General features: G+C 37.6%; 1 protein-coding gene across 4 annotated transcripts in view; it reads left to right on the plus strand.

The window, feature by feature from the left end:
- Nucleotides 1-5,027: 5,027 nt before the first annotated feature.
- Nucleotides 5,028-20,621, plus strand: part of LOC114316254 (pentatricopeptide repeat-containing protein At4g35850, mitochondrial) — a 30,192-nt gene continuing 14,598 nt past the window's right edge. The window contains exons 1-5 of one of the 4 annotated variants that reach the window (XM_082922807.1): nucleotides 5,033-5,210; nucleotides 5,302-5,437; nucleotides 6,771-6,933; nucleotides 7,503-7,655; nucleotides 20,528-20,593. In XM_082922807.1, the coding sequence (XP_082778933.1) occupies nucleotides 5,102-5,210; nucleotides 5,302-5,437; nucleotides 6,771-6,933; nucleotides 7,503-7,655; nucleotides 20,528-20,593 (627 nt within the window). In that variant the 5' untranslated portion in view covers nucleotides 5,033-5,101. Of the gene's footprint in view, nucleotides 5,211-5,301; nucleotides 5,458-6,770; nucleotides 6,934-7,502; nucleotides 7,656-20,527; nucleotides 20,594-20,621 lie in introns of all 4 variants that reach the window. The other 3 variants (XM_082922808.1, XM_082922809.1, XM_028262914.2) reach the window with 3 other exon arrangements.

Genomic DNA, 20,621 nt, shown 5'->3' on the forward strand with positions numbered 1-20,621 from the left:
AGATAGAGAAGAGAGATTAGTGAGAGACATAAAGAGAAAGAGAGAAAGAGAGAGAGAGAGTGAGAGAGAGAGAGAAAGAGAGACAGAGAAACAAGATGAGCGAGAGAGAGAGAAAGAGAGCAAAAAGAGATGACACAAGAGATATAGAGAGAGACATATATAGAAATAGAGAGAGAGAGAGAGAGAGAGATGGAAGAAAGATGAGCACGAGAGATAGAGTGTGAAGAGAGATGAGAGAGCTAAATAGAATAGTGATGAGTGAGAGAGAGAGAGAGATGCAAGATGAACGAGAGACATAGAGAGAGAGAGAGAGAGAAAGAGGCCCATTTCATTTTTTGACTTTTTCCTTTTTTGACAAGTCATTAAGAGAAATGAGAGATGAGTGATTGAAAGAGAAGAGAAAGAGAAAGAAAAAGAAGAGATCGATAAATCAAGAGGGAGATCGGTAAATCGAGAAGAAGGGAATAAGAGAGTGAGCAACGCAAACACAGTGTGGGAGAGAGAGAGAGAAAGAGACAAACACAGACAGACAAACAAAGAGTAATGAATGAGAGAGAGAGAAAGAGAAAGAGAAATAGAAATAGAAGAGAGATGAGCGAGACAGAGAGACCGGAAGATGAAAAAATGTGTGAAAATAGAATGTTATATCAAAATAGTATCGTTTTTTCTTTTTTTTTTTGTGCGACGACATTTATTACCATCGTAAAAAACTCTTTTATCTGCGACTGCAGTTCATGCCGCCGCAAAAAAGAACTTTATTTGTGACAGCAGGGGTTACCATCGCAAAAAATGTGCATTATTTGCGATTGCAGTTGTTGCCGTCGCAAAAAGTTGTTTTTTTGTGACAGGAAGTGGTGCCATCGCTAAAAACCCATTTATTGGTGATGACAAGTGATACCGTCACAAAGAATCACTTTTTGCGACGATAAGTGGTGTCGTCACAAATGTTTCCGTGTTATATAGCCCCTTTTCTTGTAGTGATGTCAAGCTTTGTTCCCTGAAGGTACTGTGAGGACCCTTCCAAGAACCTATTCGGATCATTCTCCACTGGTGATTTACACACAAGGTATGCACCCCTCCAACTCTCACAATAGACCCTTTAGATTTGAAACTGCTTGGCTATGTCACCCCACTTTCTTTGATGTTGTTCATAAATTTTGGCATAATATGGAGTTTAAACTGCTTGAAGCCATTGATAACTTCACTATTAATGCTAAAACCTGGAACAAAGAAGTTTTTGGCAACATTTAAAAAAAAAAAGAGAAATCTTCTGGCTCGCATTAAAGGCATACAAAAAACCCAAGCCATCAATTTTTCGCATAATCTTCATCTTCTTGAGAAAGACCTTATTAAACATTTTAACATGACATTGTTTCAGATAGAAATTTTGTGGTAACAAAAATCTCATAATAAATGGCTTACCATGGGTGATAGCAATTCAAAAATTTTCCATATCTCCACTCTTACCAAGAGAAGAAAGTCTAAAATCTAGGCCTTAAAAGATGATAATGGTAATTAGATTTCCAGTAGTAATGAACTCAAAGCCCACATTTTGGATCACTTCACTAAACTCTTTAAACATGAAGAAACTCATCTTTTGGATAATTGGGTTAATATTGCTAGAACCAGAATCACTAGAGAAGATAATGCTAGTCTCTAAGCCCTTGTGACTAACACTGAAATCTGGAATGCCATTCGTAGCATTAAAGCCTTTAAAGCCCTTGGAAAGGATGGTCTTCAATCTGTTTTCTACCATAACAATTGAAACACTATTGGCAACTTTGTCTGTCATTTTATTAAGGATTGTTTCCACAATAAGACTATCCCCACTGAGATCAATGAAACCCAAATTGTTCTCATCCCTAAACTTCAGAACCCCGAGTCTTTAAAACAATTTCGCCCCATAAGCCTTTGTAATGTTACCTATAAAACCATTACTAAAATTATTGTCAACAGATTTAGACCTCTTCTTTTTGATCTCATCAGCCCTAACCAAAGTAGTTTTATCCCTGGGCGAACTACCACTGATAACATTATCATAACCCAAGAGATTCTCCACACCTTTAGAGGTAAAAAAGGTAAGACTGGGGGTATGGTCCTTAAAATTGATTTGGAAAAGGCCTATGATCGTATTTCCTAGGATTTTATCCACCACTCCCTTAAAGAACTTAATCTCAACCCTGAATGGATCACTCTCATCATGAATTGTGTGTCTAATGTCAATTATGCCATCACTTTGAATAGTGAGGCCTTACCCAGCATTAGTATGGGAAGAGGTCTCAAATAGGGAGATCCTTTATCGCCTTATTTATTTGTTCTTTACATGGAAAATCTGTCCAACATGATCAGAATTAAAACTGAAAATGGAGAATGGAAGGGCCTTCAAGCTTCTAAAGACAGCCTTCTCATTTCCCATTTGTTTTTTTGTTGACGACCTTATCTTATTTACTAGAGCTACTAGAAGAAACTGTGCTTGTATTTTGGATGTGCTATCTAAATTTTGTGATATGTTTGGACAAAAAATCAATTTTCAAAAATCCAAAATGTTATTTTCTTCTAATATTCCTAGAAGGGAAGCCACCTCTCTTAGCTTCCAATGTGGCATATTTTTCACCACTGACTTGGGTAAATACCTGGGCACCCCTCTCCTCCATAGCAAAATGTCCAAATCCCAGTTTCAAGAAATTCTTGACAAAATCGCACAAAGACTCTCTGGATGGAAAGCCAAAAACCTGTCCCTTGTAGGTAGAACAACCCTGATTAAGGCTATTACATTTGCTATGCCTAACCATCTTATGGACCAAATTGACAAACTGAATAGAAATTTCTTTTGGGGTAGTACTGAAGTCCATCTTGTGAACTGGCAGAAGGTTTGTAAAAGTAAGAAGCATGGGGGCTTAGGCATTAAACAAGCTAGAAAACAGAATTTTGCACTTGTCTCTAAGCTGGGATGGAAAACTGCCACTAATTCTAATAAGCTAAGGTGTGACGTTCTCAGAACTAAGCACCTCAAAACTCATTCTCTCTCCAACTGGCCCACTAAAAGAAAAGCCTTTCACACTTGGAAAGGCATTATTAGAAACAGAGATGTTTTGGATAAGAACATTAAATGGGATATTGGGACAGCGGAGCATATTTCACTATGGATTGACTGGTGGTATGGAGAACAACCCTTATGAATGACAACCCAAGGAGAACATACTGAAGCTCTAACCAAAGTCAGCTCCATTCTTGATGCTGAAGGAAACTGGGATTTAACCTCAATCCACAACCTTATATCCTAACAGAACAATGAGGCCATTCTTAGAGTCCATAGACCCAGGTGTGTGATTTATAATGACACATCTCATTGGAAAGGTTCCTCTAGTGGCAAGTACTCTACAACAGCAGCCTATCAAGCCATATCAAACCAAGCTACTGATGGAGTTAACTGGCAATGGATATGGAAGTTACAGGTACCTCACAAACTGAGGAGCTTTCTCTGGCTTGTCAGGCATGAAAGACTACTAACCAATCATATGAGGCTCATAAGGAATATTTCAAAAACAGATATCTGCCCTAGATGCCAAATATCTAGAGAAGATATGCACCATTTATTCAGAAGTTGTCCTAAAGCTAAAGTAATATGGTTGAACCTGAAGAACTCTACTTGGTAGCAGCACAACAGCAATATGACTTTACAGGATTGGATTAAAACCAATATCATCAGTAATGACCAAATTAATAATATTCAATGGTCTACAGTCTTCTTGATAGCTCTTTGGCTCATTTGGAAAGAGAGAAACAAAAAAGTGTCTGAAAATCTAACACATATTCCTAGCACCAGTGTTAACTTCATCCTACAAAAGGCAAAGGAAACTCATGAAGCCTTTCAAGCTATCCTGCATCCAAATTTTAAAGATCCTAAACTAATGTTCTAGTCTTGTCCTATTGTAGGTAAACTTAAGCTAAACACTAATGGATGTTCCAAGGGTGATCCTGACCAATTTGGATTTGGAGGACTGCTCAGAGATGAAGTAGGCACCTGGGTATGGGAATTCTATAGATACTTAGCCTCCGTTTGGGAAGTGAGTTGGCTTTTTGGCTTTTTTGACTATTTCGGCCCGAGCTAAAAAGCTTGGTTTGAGAAGGGCTTTTTGGCTTTTTTTATGAGAGAATAGTGTAATGATTATGGGTTGAATGCGATGCTTTGTTTTTTGTGGTTAAAACAGCCTATTTTGTCTTTTGCGACTAAAATAGCCACTTTAACCCTTCCCAAACAATGCCTTACTGCACCAGCTTCGAGGCTGAGATATGGGGCATATACAGAGGACTAACCATAAATCATGCAAAAAGGACTGGCCAACATCCAAATTGAAACTGATTCTCAGATAGTTATGGAACTCATTCAAGATGGCGCTGGCGAAAACTCACCATACAGGGCACTCATTGAAGATGCCAACTTCCTTCTAAGAAGATGTCAACTTCCTTCTAAGAATATGTCAATGCACTATTGAAACTATTCCCAAGGAAGCCAATCAAAGTGTAGATGCTATGGCTAACTTAGGAGCAAGCCAACAGGAGCACCTTATATTTTTGGAAGACCCACCTAGTTCTATCTTCTCTATGTTAACAGCTGAAATGATAAATGTTGGCTCAAGAAGGGATTCTGATATCCCATGATACTAGCTGTGTATTCTATTTTTAACTCTTCACTTGAATAAAAAAAAAAGTAAACAACTTATACCTTACATTCAAACAATCATATTCTATTGTCCTATATATGGCTTGGTATGAGGAGTAGTTATTTTAATAGTATTTTTTTTTTTATCTTTTTATTAAAATATGAGATAAAAAAATTAGTATGTTTAGAATAAATTTTTAATTTTTTATAAAAAAATGTGAAAAAAATAAAAAGAAAAAAAATATTTAACTTTTTAATATATATAGTTGGTTTTTTAATTTTTTTAATAATTTATTAACTTTTAAATTAAAATAATGGATTCAAAGCAAGACCTAAATATATTTGTAATAAATAAAATCGGGGCGGGTGCACAGAGTTGTTAGACCTCAACACTGTACGAAACGACACGTACACATCTTCTGAAACCCCCAAGGGTTTATGGGCAGTCGCACCAAAACAGAAGCGAAGACAATCAGGTGCTCTGCAAAAACCCTTTTTCAAACTCACGAATCCGCCATGTCCATGAAGCTCCTTCAAACCATCTCTGGCATGTTCTCAGTCTCACCTTTCAATCTAGAGAGAGAGAGAGAGAAAGTGAAAGTTTTTCTGATAATCTCTTTTCTCTTCTTCTTCTTCAGGGCATCACCGTTCACTGGTTCGAGCACTCGGAGTCCGCCATTTTGCAGCTTCGACTGAAGAGTACGCAAAGAGAAATTACGCTAACAATGATTCAGAGTACAACACCGTCATTGCCTCTCTCACTTCTCAACGAAGGTCTCTCTCTCCGATTTTAGGTCTATTACTCATATTTTTACTTAGATTTTGCTTCATTTGATATAGACTACTCCAAGGCGCCCCGTTTGTTTTGGGCTATAGAGAGGGTATACCAAGGTATTACCAAAGCCCCTGTTTGTTTGCAGAGAAAGGGTTGGGACTATTAGTCCCTTGGTATTGCTAATACCCTTGGAAGGGGGATTGGTAAGGAGGAGGTAGAGATGGTATTAGAAAATAGTGAGGGGATTAGAAATTTTTTTATTTTTTATATATTGGGAATTTTTTTTTAATATAAAGTTTAATTTTTTATATTTTTTTATTTGTTTTATTATTTTATATAAAAATAATTTAACAATTCCTCATTATTAATCCCCTCACTATTAATCCCCTCACTATCAATCCCCTCACTAATAATCCTCTCACTATTAATCCCCTCATTATCAATCCCCTCCATTCTATCTCCCAAAACAAACGGGCCCCAATGGCCTAACTCAAATTTGAGTAATTATTAGTAAAAATTTGGTAATTGGTAGGTACAATTGTAAATTTAGAAATTTGAGTTAAACTAAGAGAGTGGAGAAAGATTTTGAGCATTTCCTTCTCCCTTTCTCTCTTTGATTTAAGGTCTATAGATATATGTTTGTGTTGTATGCCATCTCTAGCCCTTAACTCATTTTTTACTCAGATTTAGCTTCATTTGATATAGAGTACTTCAATGGCCAACCTAAAATTTGAGTATAAATTAGTAAAAATTTGGAAAGTGGCACCATTTTATATTTAGAAATTTGAGTAAAGAAAAGGGCCTTTTTGATTTGGGTCAAAATTTGAGTACAACTCATTTTGGTATGAGTTTGAGTTTTGTTTGGATGGGGTGATTCAGTGAGAAATGATAAGAAATGACAAGAAATAAATTTTCTCATGTTTGATTTGTAAGTTAGTGAAAAATGGTGAGAATTGATGAGAAATGGTGAGAAAGAGATATCTCTTACTAAGCCTATTTCATTTTTTACTAAGTGGTGAGATTTGGTGAGAAACAAGTTGATTGGTTATAAAATATTTATAATGGCAAAATGAGTGACCCTTAAAATACAAAGGAAGAATAGGAAATCTCGCTCATATTTCTCTCTCACTTGCTTTGCTTTCTTACTCATTCAAACATGACGGTGGAAAAACACAATCATTTCTTTTCTTTTTCTCACCTTACAATCCAATGGATAGGGAGTGGAGAAAGATTTTGATCATTTTTACTCAAATTTGAATTTGATATGGATTAATGGTAAGGATTGGAGATGCCATATGACAGTTAGTTACTTCGCATTTATTTGTTATGTAGGCATTATTTGTTGAGAGATGTGTATGATGATATGATGCTGGATGGGGTTAAACCAGAGCGAGATACATTCCATTCACTGATTGCTGGGGCGATGAAAGGCGCTCGCTTGCAGGACGCTTTCTTCTTCCGAGATGAAATGAAAGCCATGGGTCTGGTTCCTGACGTATGTATAATTGTTTTTTTCCATTTCTATGATCACTTTGTTATTAATTAACATGTTCATTGAAATTTATATTTCTGTTTTTTACATATATGATATATCTATCGAGTGGAGCACAAAATTCTTTGTGTATTCTTGAGGTCTGAATAGTAACACCTTGCTGACTGCTGATTGAATTGCACTTGGTTTCAACCAGTTTTTAGTATTTGTTTCTTGTATATGACTTAGAAGATGAGTTTGGGTTTTTAAGCATAATAGATACTACAAATCCAAGGTTCTTTTTCTCTCTTCGGTTGAACCCTTTTTCTATTCTTGGTGCCCTTGGGTCAATTAATTTTGTTAAATGTGGAATAATGTTATTTGGAGATAGTGCAAGAGAATGCAAATCTAGAATAATTTTAGCATATAAAAAGAATTGGCTAATTAGAGCAACTCCAAGGAAAGAGGCATATTGATCCTGTTAACTATTTTAACTAATATCATCCAAATATTCTCCTCCAATGGGCTGGCTAAATGGCTTCCTATTTTCCCTCGTGTCTTCTCCGCTGGCTTCAATTGGAGAGTGATTGAAGGCTCTCCAAACTCGTCTCTCCCGCGAAATCGATCTGCTCTCCCGCGAAATCGATCTACTTCTTCAGCACGAAATCGATCTGCTCCTTCAACGCGAAATCGATCTTCTCCTTCAGCGTTGTCTGCAACTCCCTCCATCTGACCTCTTCCTCAAGGTATGGATCCTTCTATCTCTCTGTCTTCCCCTTCAATGCAACTCATTGACCCTCTCTCTCCAAGAAAAGCAATTTGCAACCCTAGAGGCTCCAATCTGACTAAAAATTCCGTATTTAATCTCATATTTATGCCGTATGGAGTATAGACAACTTGAATGCAATGCACATCTTCCTCTATATAATGTAAAGCATCAAAGTCCAGACCAAAATTATGCATCTGAATTTGAAACAATGTCAATATACTATTTACAACCGTCTGAAAGACCAACTTATCAAAGGCATCTGATTTAATGAAAGTAAAAAAACACCTCACAATGGGGACTGAATGCCTTTCCTTGAATATAGATGATATTTAGTTTATGAATTTTACTTTCAATGATCAGCAATCGGGACATGGAGATAAAATTAGTTTATGAATAAGGACCTACAAATCATTGGTCAGCGATTTCAATGTTTGTAGTTTATAAAATATAATCCCGTCAGTTTGTAATGGAATTGAAAGAAAAAAAAGGGAAAAAGAGAAACGTATTTGTTCGTTTAAAGGTGACAAATTAACAAAAGAGCTAGATGTTAGTGGATTTTTGTCTCTGTTTTGTTGCCACCTAGTTGGACACTTGTAATTAGTTCCATGTTTGCAAAAAGAATCATGTAAGGAAAAAAAATGAAGAGTTGTATCTTACCATTATATTCGGCGAAATAAAACTATGATAAAATCTAATGCTAATAGCACTCCTCAAATCAATTTGATTGTTCTGTGAAAAAGTTATTGTTAGTAGTTGAACTCCTCCATGACCCTGTTTCCCTAATACATAATCTTAATTTGTAGTAAATGAAGATATTCGTTTTATTGTTGAATCAGTGGTCCTGAAGATTTAAGTAGCTGAATACTAATGTTGAAAATTTAATGATGAGTTTGTCCATAGAGATTAAAATATAAATTGCTACTTAGTAACCATGTTTAGCATTCAATGATAAGTCAAGCATCTTTGACGGTGAATTTCAAATTCAAGTGGTAACTGGTTGTGCGTTATTAAAACACACATAATAAAACATTCATTTGAAAAACTGCTAACTCGAGCACTTAATTTAGTTGTCAAACATTTTCTTAGTGCCATACAATAGCTCTATAAGACTTGCAACAATATCACCCATAAATAGGTTTATGCGGGGGCTTGCTTGTGGTAAGACCATAGATTAAGGGTCTAGAGGGTGTGCGAAATTTATGGCATTTGCAGATAAATAGGTCTGAATTGGCTTGATTAGTGGGTGACAGGTTGCTGGACTGGATGTTAAGAAAATTGGTTGCAAGATTATTTAGTTGCTAAATTAATGGTCAAAGAGTAAGAAAAAAGGTTAGGTTTGCCAAACTAGGACATTGGGATGAAAAACTAAAGAAATTAATTGTTGGTTGAGATGGTGTAAAGATTAATTGTTAATCTCAGTGTGAAGAATTGGCTTTGCAAATTTGTCAAGGTACTAAACTTTGCTTGTGAATGATGATACGTTTTTATCATTGCATGACTTGTTAAACCAATGAAAATCAATTGAAGATGATGTCTTTATATATTCTGGCAATTTGACGTATGTGACATGTATATTGTGAAAATCTTGAAGGTTATATACCTTCTCTTTTGTTAACTTACAACCGACACATACTAGAGAAAATGTACATTATTTTAACATCTGATAGACAGAAGGATCTGATAACCTTCTTTTGAATAAGTCATTTGTTTGTGAAGAAGGGTTGATTGTCATAATTTTCTTCACCTTGAATAATATATATGACCCATGATAGGAACTGTATAAAACAAATGTCATATACAGTTGGTTGAGAGAAATTTGAGCACACATATCATCATTTCTGTTTAAACTTGAAGCATAGAAACTCATCATGGATGACTATAGACCGCCCGAACTCGCTCCGCGCGTCCCCCTTTCGGAGAGGGCGTGAATTGGGTTCTAGCTACTACAGTTCGGACTCCTGTCATGGTTCTGAATCGAATCTCACAAAGTGCAATGTAAGACTGATAAATCACCAAAGAGTCCACATCCGGCAAATCGTTTTGGAAAATCGATTTTAATCAAAAAGCGCCAAACATGGATTGCTTTGCCAGATTTCAGAGTTGCTACCTAAATATTTTTTTTTGGGGGGGTTGTTTGGGATGTCCTAAATAAGTGCACTTTTTGTCTTTTTGGACTAAAAGTTGAGGGAAAAAATATGGATGCTTGGGTTAACTTTTTGACTTTTTATGAAAAAATGTGTATTAAAAAATTATATAAATTAGTGTGTAGGAAAAAATTAGGATTGAGAGTTGTGCAGCTGTACTTTTTTGACTTTTGGTGAATAGTGATAACTTTTTAACTTTTTGAGTAACTTTTTGATTTTTTGACTTTTTTTTAACTTGCCAAACTTGGCCTTAGGAAACCCTGACTCGTGTCTAAGGCCACGTGTCCGTCATCACCAAAGTTGCCTCGGCTCGGGAACTTGGGTACGAGAGGAGAAGGTCCTGAAATGAGCACCTCTGCACGCCCAATCAAAGATCGGCCTCTACTAACGTGATTTGTTGTTCTTGAAAACACGTGTTCTTATTCCGGTTATTAATGTAGAATTACTATGTGATGCGCGCACCATACAAATATAGACTAAATCGTAAGAATTGGAACAAAACATCTCATGTTTGTTTTTCGAAAATGGTTTGAAAGTGCTACTTGCAAGTAGACTAAGACACGGATTTGCCACCCTCAAGTGGGCTTAGAAAACAATATGATTTTGCCACTCCGCAAAGTGGGCTTAAAACGCACATTTTGATGAATTGTTCCAATTCAAGCAATGAAGCCTTCATCCACAGACATTCATGCAGTTAATCAATTAAGCAATTAGGCTCATAGCAAGTATGCTATCATGACAGTCACTTACACACATGCAAGGATGCTAAAGCATAAACATTTACAATGTACTTCGAGCCAAAACAGAAGGTAGTTAGAAATCATGCATGATCCTAGTTATGTCAACAATGCCTAATGCAACATATGTAAAAATGAAACTAAAATAGGCTCGGCTATCTAAGATGACATATGAATGCTACACCTGATACATGTATTCAAATAGGAATTGAAATACAATGCAGTTTGAATGATGTGTCAAGCCCGGTGCATGCAATACGAATGAATGATGCACGCATGCAAACATAAGTATGCTAATTGAAATATGCCCTAAAACTAACCATCAAAAGCTGGTATATAAAAAGGAGAAAGACGTGGGGTTTGAAGACATTCACACACCCACGCATACTTATTACAACATTTGCCCTCTCAACGGAGGGTCCGAATAATAAGCTAACTAGTTACGCTAATTAAACTAATTATTACAAACCAAAGCTAATTAACTATTCTTAGTTAATTAATTATTACAAAACAAATCGATTAATTAAGCACATTAACTAATTAAGTACAAAACCGACGAATTAGCTAACTAAGTAAAGCAGCTAAAGCAGTTAAAAGAGATCCTCGGGGCGAGGGGTGCATGCATGCTCGATCGCCTCTCTCGGAAATCCATTGCTATGTCCAGAATTGCCTCTGTTTGCATTTGATTTGATCTTTGAAAAGTGCACTAACTTCCAGATTGCTTCTGCTCCAACATGGGGACCTCCTGGTGGGCTGTCAACCAGAAAAAGGGGCTGTCGACCAGAAAAACTGGTCGTAGACCAGAAAAACTGGTCGGTTGACCACCCATACTGGTCGGCTGACCAGTTGATTTGCCAAACTCTAGTTTTGCTGCAACAGAGAACAACAAGGGGCATAACAGTGTATTTGCAAGATATGTGTGCACAACCACTCTCCCTATCATTTCTCAAACTCAAGGGAGTGTGGTACTCGACTCTCGGGCCACCAACCGAGCATCGCAATGCACAATGGCCGAGAAGCCAAGTTTGCACAAGTCAATGTCAATGAATGCACAAATAACACATAAGGGCCTCCACCTCTATCATGCTTGATCAAGAGGGTCGGCGACCAAAAAAATGCTAAACGTTTCATCACTTTAAGTATGAAACGTGCGACATTCCTCATGTTTGGATTAACGTCCAATCCAAACACATGCAACGCAAACAAGATGATCAACCTTCAATGCTAAAGTGACATGCGCAAGACTCCATCATGTAAGCAATGCATGCGTGGCATGTTTAAAAGCTAAGGCATCAAAGCTAATGAAACATATTACACATGAGGCATGCACTATCAATCTCAAATGGTCAAACCAACCCCGGATAGAGGTCAAACATGCCAAAACAGTGGCTGAAATATGTTGAAAATGAAGCACCAAAAACTACAACAACATGCTCATGTATTGGCTCGCAAGCTAGGCATTAAACACAACTCTCAAACACAATAAAGGCATGAATTATATGAGAGTATGGCAAGGCTATATGCTCTGAAATAACATGTTAAATAGTGCCACACCATGCAAACATCACATGCACAACATGTTAAAAGCCCCGAAACTCAAAGCTAGTTAAGGCCCTTTACACTACAACCATATTAAGCAATGCTCAAATGACCCTAAACATTCAAAACAGATCTAAGGCAGGTCAAAATAGTGGCAAAAACATGCTAGACTTGTAGCATATATGGCAAGAACAATAAGCTCATGTATTGGCTCACGAACAAGGCATAAGGCTCAACTTTTCAAAAGCATTGAAAGGGTGATTTAAGTGGAGGCATGGCAAAGATATAGGGTGTGTTTGGTTTGTGTTTGTAAAGTAGTTTTTGAGATAAAAAGTACGAAAACTTGTTTGGTTTGCCTTTTTTCAGCAATAATTTTGGAAAATTGTTTTAGAGAAAGTTTTAAAAAAAGTGATTGATTTGATGTGTATGAGAGAGAGAGTGATTTTGGAAAGTAGGTAACCAAACAAAATTTTGAGATTTTTTTTGGAAAAATTTGTTTGGTTTGATTACTCTTGAAAATTTGTTTGTAGAGAATTTTTCTCAAATTTTTTTTTTGTGAAACAAACCAAATAAGGCCATAAGCTCTGAAATCACCTACCAAATGATGCCATATCATGCACACATCACAAATATAGCATGCTACGAGCCTCAAAACTCAAGCCTAGTGAGCGAGATTGCACTATGGCTATATAAAGCAAGCCTCTCATGACTTAAACCACTCAAAACAGAGTTCAAGTATGCTAAAATATGAGCAAAAACATACTGGAGTGTAATCAAAATAGGCTGGAATGATGAGCCAAAGTGGCAAGCATGTAAGGATAAATGGCAAGATTACACTACAAGTGCAAAAAGCATGCATAAGGTGACATAACCAGGCCAAAACAGAGTTATGCCATGCTGAAATAATGCCAAAAATAAGCTGAGAACAAGCCATCACATGCTAGAAAAACATGTTCAAACATGAGGCCATCAACACAAGCAACTAAGACACAAGGAGAGGGGATGACCCCCTCCTATTTTGGACCTCAAAACACACTTTCTACCACTGAAATTCCTTTGGAATTCAGTGGTTAAAAGGCCAAGAGAAGGTGATCGTAAAGGCCTTAAGAGATGGCATAAAGCAAAGCAAAATAAGTCACCAAAGGGGGTAGACCACCCCTAACTCAAACAAGGCCTTGAACAACCATTTTAAGCACTTGAAAATAGAACTTTTTACAGTTGAAATCTAAGCCAAAAGAAGCATGCAAAGATGGCTAAGTATGCAATCAAAACAAAACTTTAAAAGGGGGAATAGGACTCACCCTTGAAGAACAACAAGAACAGCCACTTCTGAGGCAAAACCAAGCCAAAATCACTCAAATGCAACCTCCAAGAACCTCAGCTCAAGAGTGAAGGTGTTTCACTAGGTGTTTAGTGTAAAAGTGTGAACAAAACTCACTTTAAGGCACAAAATAGCACAAATATGGAGAGAGAGGGAGAAATCAAGAGAGAGAGAGATATGTTTAGACCTAATCCAAATTTTTGAACCTTGAACAAGAGGGAGGAAGCTCCCTTATATAGAATTTCATGCCTCAAGCTTGTTAGACAAGCTAGAGGCTTGGTGCAATCCTTTTATACACGTGTATGAAGGATGCCTTCTGTGCCCAACAACTGGCAAGGAAAATATCTGCAGAAAGTGCAGAAAGGCCGCCGACTAGTTAAAGTGGTCGACCGACCACCTCCCCTAGTTGACCGACCACCAAAAGTGGTCCGACCACCAAAAGTGGTCTACAGGGAATAAAACTAGTCAGCAAGGGGGAAAGAGGGTCTACAGAGAGAGTAGAAGGTGGTGGCAGGCTGCCGACCACCTTAGGTGGTCTGTGGACCACCCACCCTAGTTGACCGAGCACCAAAAGTGGCTGGCAAGGAAGAAAAGTGGTCTACAGGGGGGGAAACTGGTCTACACCCCTGTTCCACCCTCCAGGCAAAGGGTAACAAGGTTTGGTTAAAAAACAAACCAAAAGGGAAGAAAGACAAGAGTCCGTAGGACAAGGCACTCAGTCGGAAGCTCCGAAAACTAGTCTACGGGCCACTACAAGTGGCCTATGAGAGGGAAAGGTAGCCTATGGCTACAAAAAGGGGCCTACAGGTCTTTGTTTCCCTTTAGGCAAAGACAGCAAGAGAAGAAAGTTAAGAGGTCCCGAGACAAGGCGCTCAGCCAAAGGCTCCGGAAACTCAAAACGAGCACAAACATGCACAATCACCGAGTGCACAGACGATGACGTCTGAGTCTTAAAGTCTGTTAAAAATGGGGTGTCTACAATGACGCACAATAGCATATTTTTATTTTTCCTTCCTTTACTTCTTTTTTTTTTTTTTTTTGAATTACTTATTTTTTGTTGGAAAACTTCCAGTAAAAAGATATGAAGTGTTATATTTATTGTTAAATATTGCTATTTCACTTTCTAAACGAACCTTTATCATGCAATCCAAAGATGTAGTATTAGTTTTATATTAGTTTGGAAATTTACTTAAATTGTAAAAGGCATGATTGTGTGCTTTGTAGAGCCTCTCTGATCATATGAGATTGATGAATTACCTTTGCTTTATGTCAGAGAGGGAAAGATTTTCAGTTCTAAAATGTTTCACCAATTCCATGTAGGAGAGTTTCTTTTGATAGAGAACCTCCCTTTCAGGTCTAGTTGATGGCATTTTAGACCCCTGTTGGGGGCAAGACACTTCTCACTTCAGGCATGCAGTTTGTTGTGAAACAGTATTTGCCTAAAAAGTCTGAATGCTTTATTTTCCAACTTGTTCTATTGATTTTTTTGTGAGATCTTATATTTGTGGCTTTGCCTTAATAATTAGGGGCACCATGTGTCACTTCAGGCATGCAGTTTGTTGTGAAACAGTATTTGCCTAAAAAGTCTGAATGCTTTATTTTCCAACTTGTTCTATTAATTTTTTTGTGAGATCTTATATTTGTGGCTTTGCCTTAATAATTAGGGGCACCATGTGTTTATAGGTAGTTTGGTTTTTAGCATTTCAATGTACCTCTAGCCTCTTTGTTTGGGTTAGTGCAAGAAATTTTGTTCATTCTACAGGTGTCTAGTCCCCACTAGTTCAATGGTTTGAGTATGTGATGCCAATATATTTTTTATTGTATTCGGTGACTGACACTGAAACATTATGGTTAAGAGTGCAAGAAAGATATCTGCATATGTAGCTTCGTTGGTATTGACTCCCATTATTGTGAGTGATCATGATTTCGTCTCTTATATGTGGTTGTAGACTAGAGCTATGCTTAATTGAGATGCCCCATATGTTGCTGTGTAGTATCGAGTCCCATCAGTTTATGTTTTTAATAGAATTTTGATTTTTACACATTGAAATATTTATAGTGAAAATTAGCATTATAAGATGTTATGTCTGCACACTTGTGCATACTTAAATATGGCATGGTTATATTACATTTTTGAAGATGTAGGTGATTTTGTTGATTCATATTCTTATATATATCCACTATTGTCATTCAATTAGTGAGGTAATTCCCATTAGCAAGGAAAAAATGCCTGAATTCATTTTTGCTGTCAGGTTTTCCTATTTTTTGATAGAATGTTATGAAAGTAACATGGAGTGTATATAGTTTTATAATATATAGGCTTGATAGAATAAGCTTGGAGTGTATATTAGTTTTATAATATATAGGCTTGATAGAATGTTAGCAGAATTAGAGCTCTTGTTATATATCATTAGAGAGTTGGTTGCAACTATCATTGAATCCTTTTTCATTGAATTTACATGATCTCCATTTATTTATTTAAAATTATCATTGAATCATTTTCAACAAAACAACTAGTGTTTTAATTTACATGATCTCCATTTATTAATTAATTTGCTTCCAACTGGGATTCTATTTCTCCAACCCAATATATGTTGCCATAATTTTCTTTACTTTGTCTATAGATGAATCAACAACAAAATGGTGCATATTTCACCAACTTGATGAATGATGGGACTGACTATGAAATAGATGAACCTTTTGACCAAGGGGATCAGTCTTCCCCAATCTCTCCTCAAATAGAAACCACCAAGAAATCATAACGAGGTGGCAACTTCACTACAGAAGAAGACAGTATGCTTATATCGGCATGGCTTAACATTAGTTTAGATCTAGTGCAAGGGAATGAACAAAAATCAAAGGCATATTGGCTAAGAGTGTGAGAGTGTTAGAAATAGTTTATTTATTTTGAAGTTTATTCCTAACTTTGCTATTTATGATTTTTTTTCTTATTTATTCATTGACCATCGTAAGGTTTTTGATTAGTTAATTTGTGTTCTTTCGGTTCTTAATTTGATAAATTACAATTATTGAAAAACTTCCTTTGTATTGTTTTTTTTTTTTTAAATTCTTTATTGTTTTCTTTTATTCTTCCCCTCCCTTCCCTTTCAAGATGGTTCCACCAAATTCATATGTTGAAATATATTCACATACTATAAATTTTATAATAAAAAAAAAATTAAATATTACTTAAAATTATTTTTTATAATATTTTTAAAACTAAAATTAAAAAATATTATTTTTAAAAATATTATCGCAAGTGTCACATTGGCAACCATATTAGAGAGTAGATGCATATGTGGCATTCTATGAAAAAGAGTAATATATATATGGCATTTTTTGTTTTGAAAATTGGTTAAATTAGTTTTAATGACTAGCTAAAATAAAGAGTATGGTTGAAACACACAATAGCTAAACTAATTAGGTAAAATAAAGAGTGTCATTTTTTTATACTTTGGCTAGTGAAAAATAAAGAGTGTGGTTGGAGATGCTCTTATAAGTTGAATATATTACTGAATTCTAGGTGTAACTTGAGGATTTTTTCTTTCTTCTTATTTTTTATTTAACTTTAAAATGGAAAGGAGAAAGAATAACCTCTTGGATGGGGAACAAATGCAACATGATGCAAACTTCAAGTCTGGTGTGGCATGAACCTTCCATTTGTTTATTTTCCTTATTATGCAATTTCGATGTGTAAGAAATAGATGTATTATTGATAGATATTTGTTATGTTTACAATGATTCCTATATATAGGAGAGGGTGAGTGTGTAGTAGGTGAGGAGTAGGTGAGGAGTAGGTGGAGAGTAGGTGAAGTGGGTGGAGTAGGTGTAGTGGTAGGTTTTGGTACATTTTAACAGCCCCCCGCAAACTCAAGGGGGATAGGAACTAACCAACTTGAGTTTGGAGAGACTAACAAAACAAGAAAATAGACGAATACATAAAATAAAAAAAGGATAGGAGACACTGTATGGTCGTGTCAGACCGTTGTAGAAGACTGTATGGGTATGGCAGACCGATGTAGAAGACAGTTTATGGGGTCATGTCGGACCGTTGTAGCAGATAATGTTGTGACAGTGACAGTTTATGGAGTCTTGCTGGACCCTTGTAGAAACTAATCGGAATCAATGTCGGGACAGTTTACAGAGTCTTGTCGGACCCATAAAGGAGCTAACCGGAATTAATGTCGGGACAGTTTATAGAGTCTTGTCGGACCCATGAAGGAGTTAACCGGAATTAATGTCGGGACAGTTTACAGAGTCTTGTCGGACCCTTAAAAAGTCGCACCCTCAAAAGGTGTGCCCAATCTATCAAAAGGCGTGCCATCAAAAGGCGTGCCCAATCCATAAAAAAGCATGCCAGATATGATGGCGAGGCACGTGAGTGCCTTGGCTGGCGCGCCCGTTTGTCGTCTGGCGTCAAGTGGCGCGCGATACGCGTGGCTGCCTCGGCTATTTAACCAAGACGGAGGCTGAGGCTAAGGTAGAAGCTGAGACAGAAAAACTGAGAGAAACCTCTGAAAAATTCTTCGTTTTGCTGAGAAAGATACTCTGTAACACTCTGTTGCCCAGAAAAATGGCTTCGTCTTCCCGCGGTCTGCTCACTCTCTTTCCCGACCTCAACGAGTCAACAAGAGAGATAACTGGTGCGGTGGCACTGGAACCTCAACCAAGCGCCCCGGAGTTTGCTCCGTTGAACTTTCCTATGCGGTCTGTGGAGCAAAGAATGGCAGTGCAGTCGGATGTGGAGGCCAATCAGTATACATTGAAGTCATGTGTGGAAACCATGACTGCGGTTACAAATTTGTCGAACCGGCTGCAGAGTAGGACAAATGAGGTGCAGCAGTTAAACGCCCAACTGGCTCTGCTCCAACGCATGTATAAGGACGCGCGAGCAGAGATAAGTGTGCTAAAGGCGGAAAATAAGGAGCTGAAGCGGAAGGCCACCGTGATGTTCCGATTTGGAGGTCCGCCATATGCTGCAGTGGAGGAGTATGGGGGAGTGAACGTGCTCGGTGGCGTGGGAAACACGGAGGCAACACCGTCAAGGGCCGCCCAGGACGGAGGCAAGAAGAAGAGAACGGCTGCAGAGTAGAGAAGAAAAATCCCGCCGGTGGAAATGGTTGTTTTTTTTTTTTTTTGTGTGTAAAAGTGTGATCGGGGTTGTTTCCTGAGATGAATAAAATATGGTTGGTTGTGCAAATTTGTAAATTGTTTGCAATGGTGTTTGGTATTTATTTTATTTTATTATTATTTTTTTATTTTTAAGAAGAATAATAGTAATAGTAATAAGAATAATAAAAAATGGATATCATGGAGTGGGCGGTGGTACAAAAATATGGTTTAGAAAAAAAAAAAAGAGAGAGGTGGTGGAATGATGGGTCAAAAAGTAGAATAAAAGAAAAAAAAGTGCACATGAATTGTGGATTCTGAGTGTGTGCATAATAATAATAAAATGAATGAGTGGAGAGAAGGTTTTATGTGTAAATACTGATGATGAAAAGTGAGAACCAACCCATGTGGGTGGAGGTGGTGTGTAGGGTATTTAAACACTTAATTAATATATAATGGAGAGATATGATATAGATATGGATAGATATATGTTAGTGGTGTCCAAACCCAATTCTGTGAGAGCTCCTCTTCCGATTCTGGCGGTGGCCACCGAAGAGAGAGAGCCCAAGGGCTTCGACAACAACTTGGTGGACCGTCTCCGCCTTGGGAGCTTGACCGACGACGGCCTCTCCATGAGAAAATTGCATCTTATATGGGTGCTGTGCGACGGCGGTGGTGATGCCGATCGAGGGAAAACGAGAGGCGGTGGAAGAGGATCAGTTTTCCGGCGATCTTCTTGTTCGAGATGGAATTGTTGAGCTCGAATTTGAGATTGGACTTGTGCTTGAGCTGCGATTAGGGCAAAGAGTCGTTCCGGGAGACAAGAACCGCAGACACCGATACTGCTACTGAGATCGATCATGGTGAATTTCTTGGCTCAGTTCCAGAGTATAAAGAATTCTTGTGATCACCTCGTAATTGCTGTTGAAGATGTGAGCGACTTGTGGCCGATTGTCAAAAATGGATTTGAAGAGCGTTTGCCATTCAAAAGAGCTTGTTTAAATAACAAGACACGAAATCCGGTGTTTCTGGAGAAACTGCCCGCGGAGTTTATATTGACAACGGATGCAAGACTTCGTAGAAGGTTTCTCTCAGGAGCAATCATTATTTTGGTTCCGAGAACCATATCCAGGTTCTGTTGTTCCTTCCATATTCGCCCTTCCTGTGACTATCCCTCAGCCTCAAGGCTATAACTGTAGCTTCGAGCGTCTGTCTCATCTCCCATGAACCGCAGAAACGCCATATAAACAGGAGCCATCCCAAGCTGAAAAGCTTCAAAAAATGGAGACAGAAATACTGACCAAAACAATTGAAGACCTGGTGTATAGGAGGGTTCATTGAATTGGTACAAACAGGGCATGCGAGAAGCTCCTTGACGCTCGTGGTGGGATGAAACGCAGAAGATACAACATTGTTGTGAGGCTTCGAAGAAGGAAACTGAGAGTGATGAAGATGAGGAAACAAAGAAAGAAGAGTTTCTGGTATGTATTTGTGGTATGTGTTGAAAAACTCCAGCGGGCAGCGAAGGCAAGGTTGCCGGCCGGCTGCCCGCCGAAAAGAAAGGAGTATAGGCCTAAATCTTATTGCTCTGATACCATGTAAGAAATAGATGTATTATTGATAGATATTTGTTATGTTTACAATGATTCCTATATATAGGAGAGGGTGAGTGTGTAGTAGGTGAGGAGTAGGTGGAGAGTAGGTGAAGTGGGTGGAGTAGGTGTAGTGGTAGGTTTTGGTACATTTTAACACGATGAGACAATTTAGCCTTCGGAAGAGAACAAAAAAGGACAATCATCTAGTGTTTCTCTAAAGTGAGCCAGCAGGGCAATTTTGTGAAGTTTGGCCAAAGTCCATTAGGTGTGCCAAAAAAATTATCCAAAGGTTCTCATATAGTTATTTTTAACTTTTTATGTTTCTGTTCAGTTTCAGTCGCATTTACCTATTTGAGTAACCCCTCTAAGTTTTAATGATCATACGGTGTTTATTTTTGTCATAGGCTGCTTTATACAACTTCTTAATTTCGACTTGTGGGAAATGCAAGAATTCTCAGCAGGCAATTCAGGTTTGGTTCTCCCTTAATTAGTTAAACC

The sequence above is a fragment of the Camellia sinensis genome, chromosome 4 (genome assembly GCF_055761805.1).
Source record: "Camellia sinensis isolate YWXY chromosome 4, ASM5576180v1, whole genome shotgun sequence".
NCBI classification, from domain to species: domain Eukaryota; kingdom Viridiplantae; phylum Streptophyta; class Magnoliopsida; order Ericales; family Theaceae; genus Camellia; species Camellia sinensis.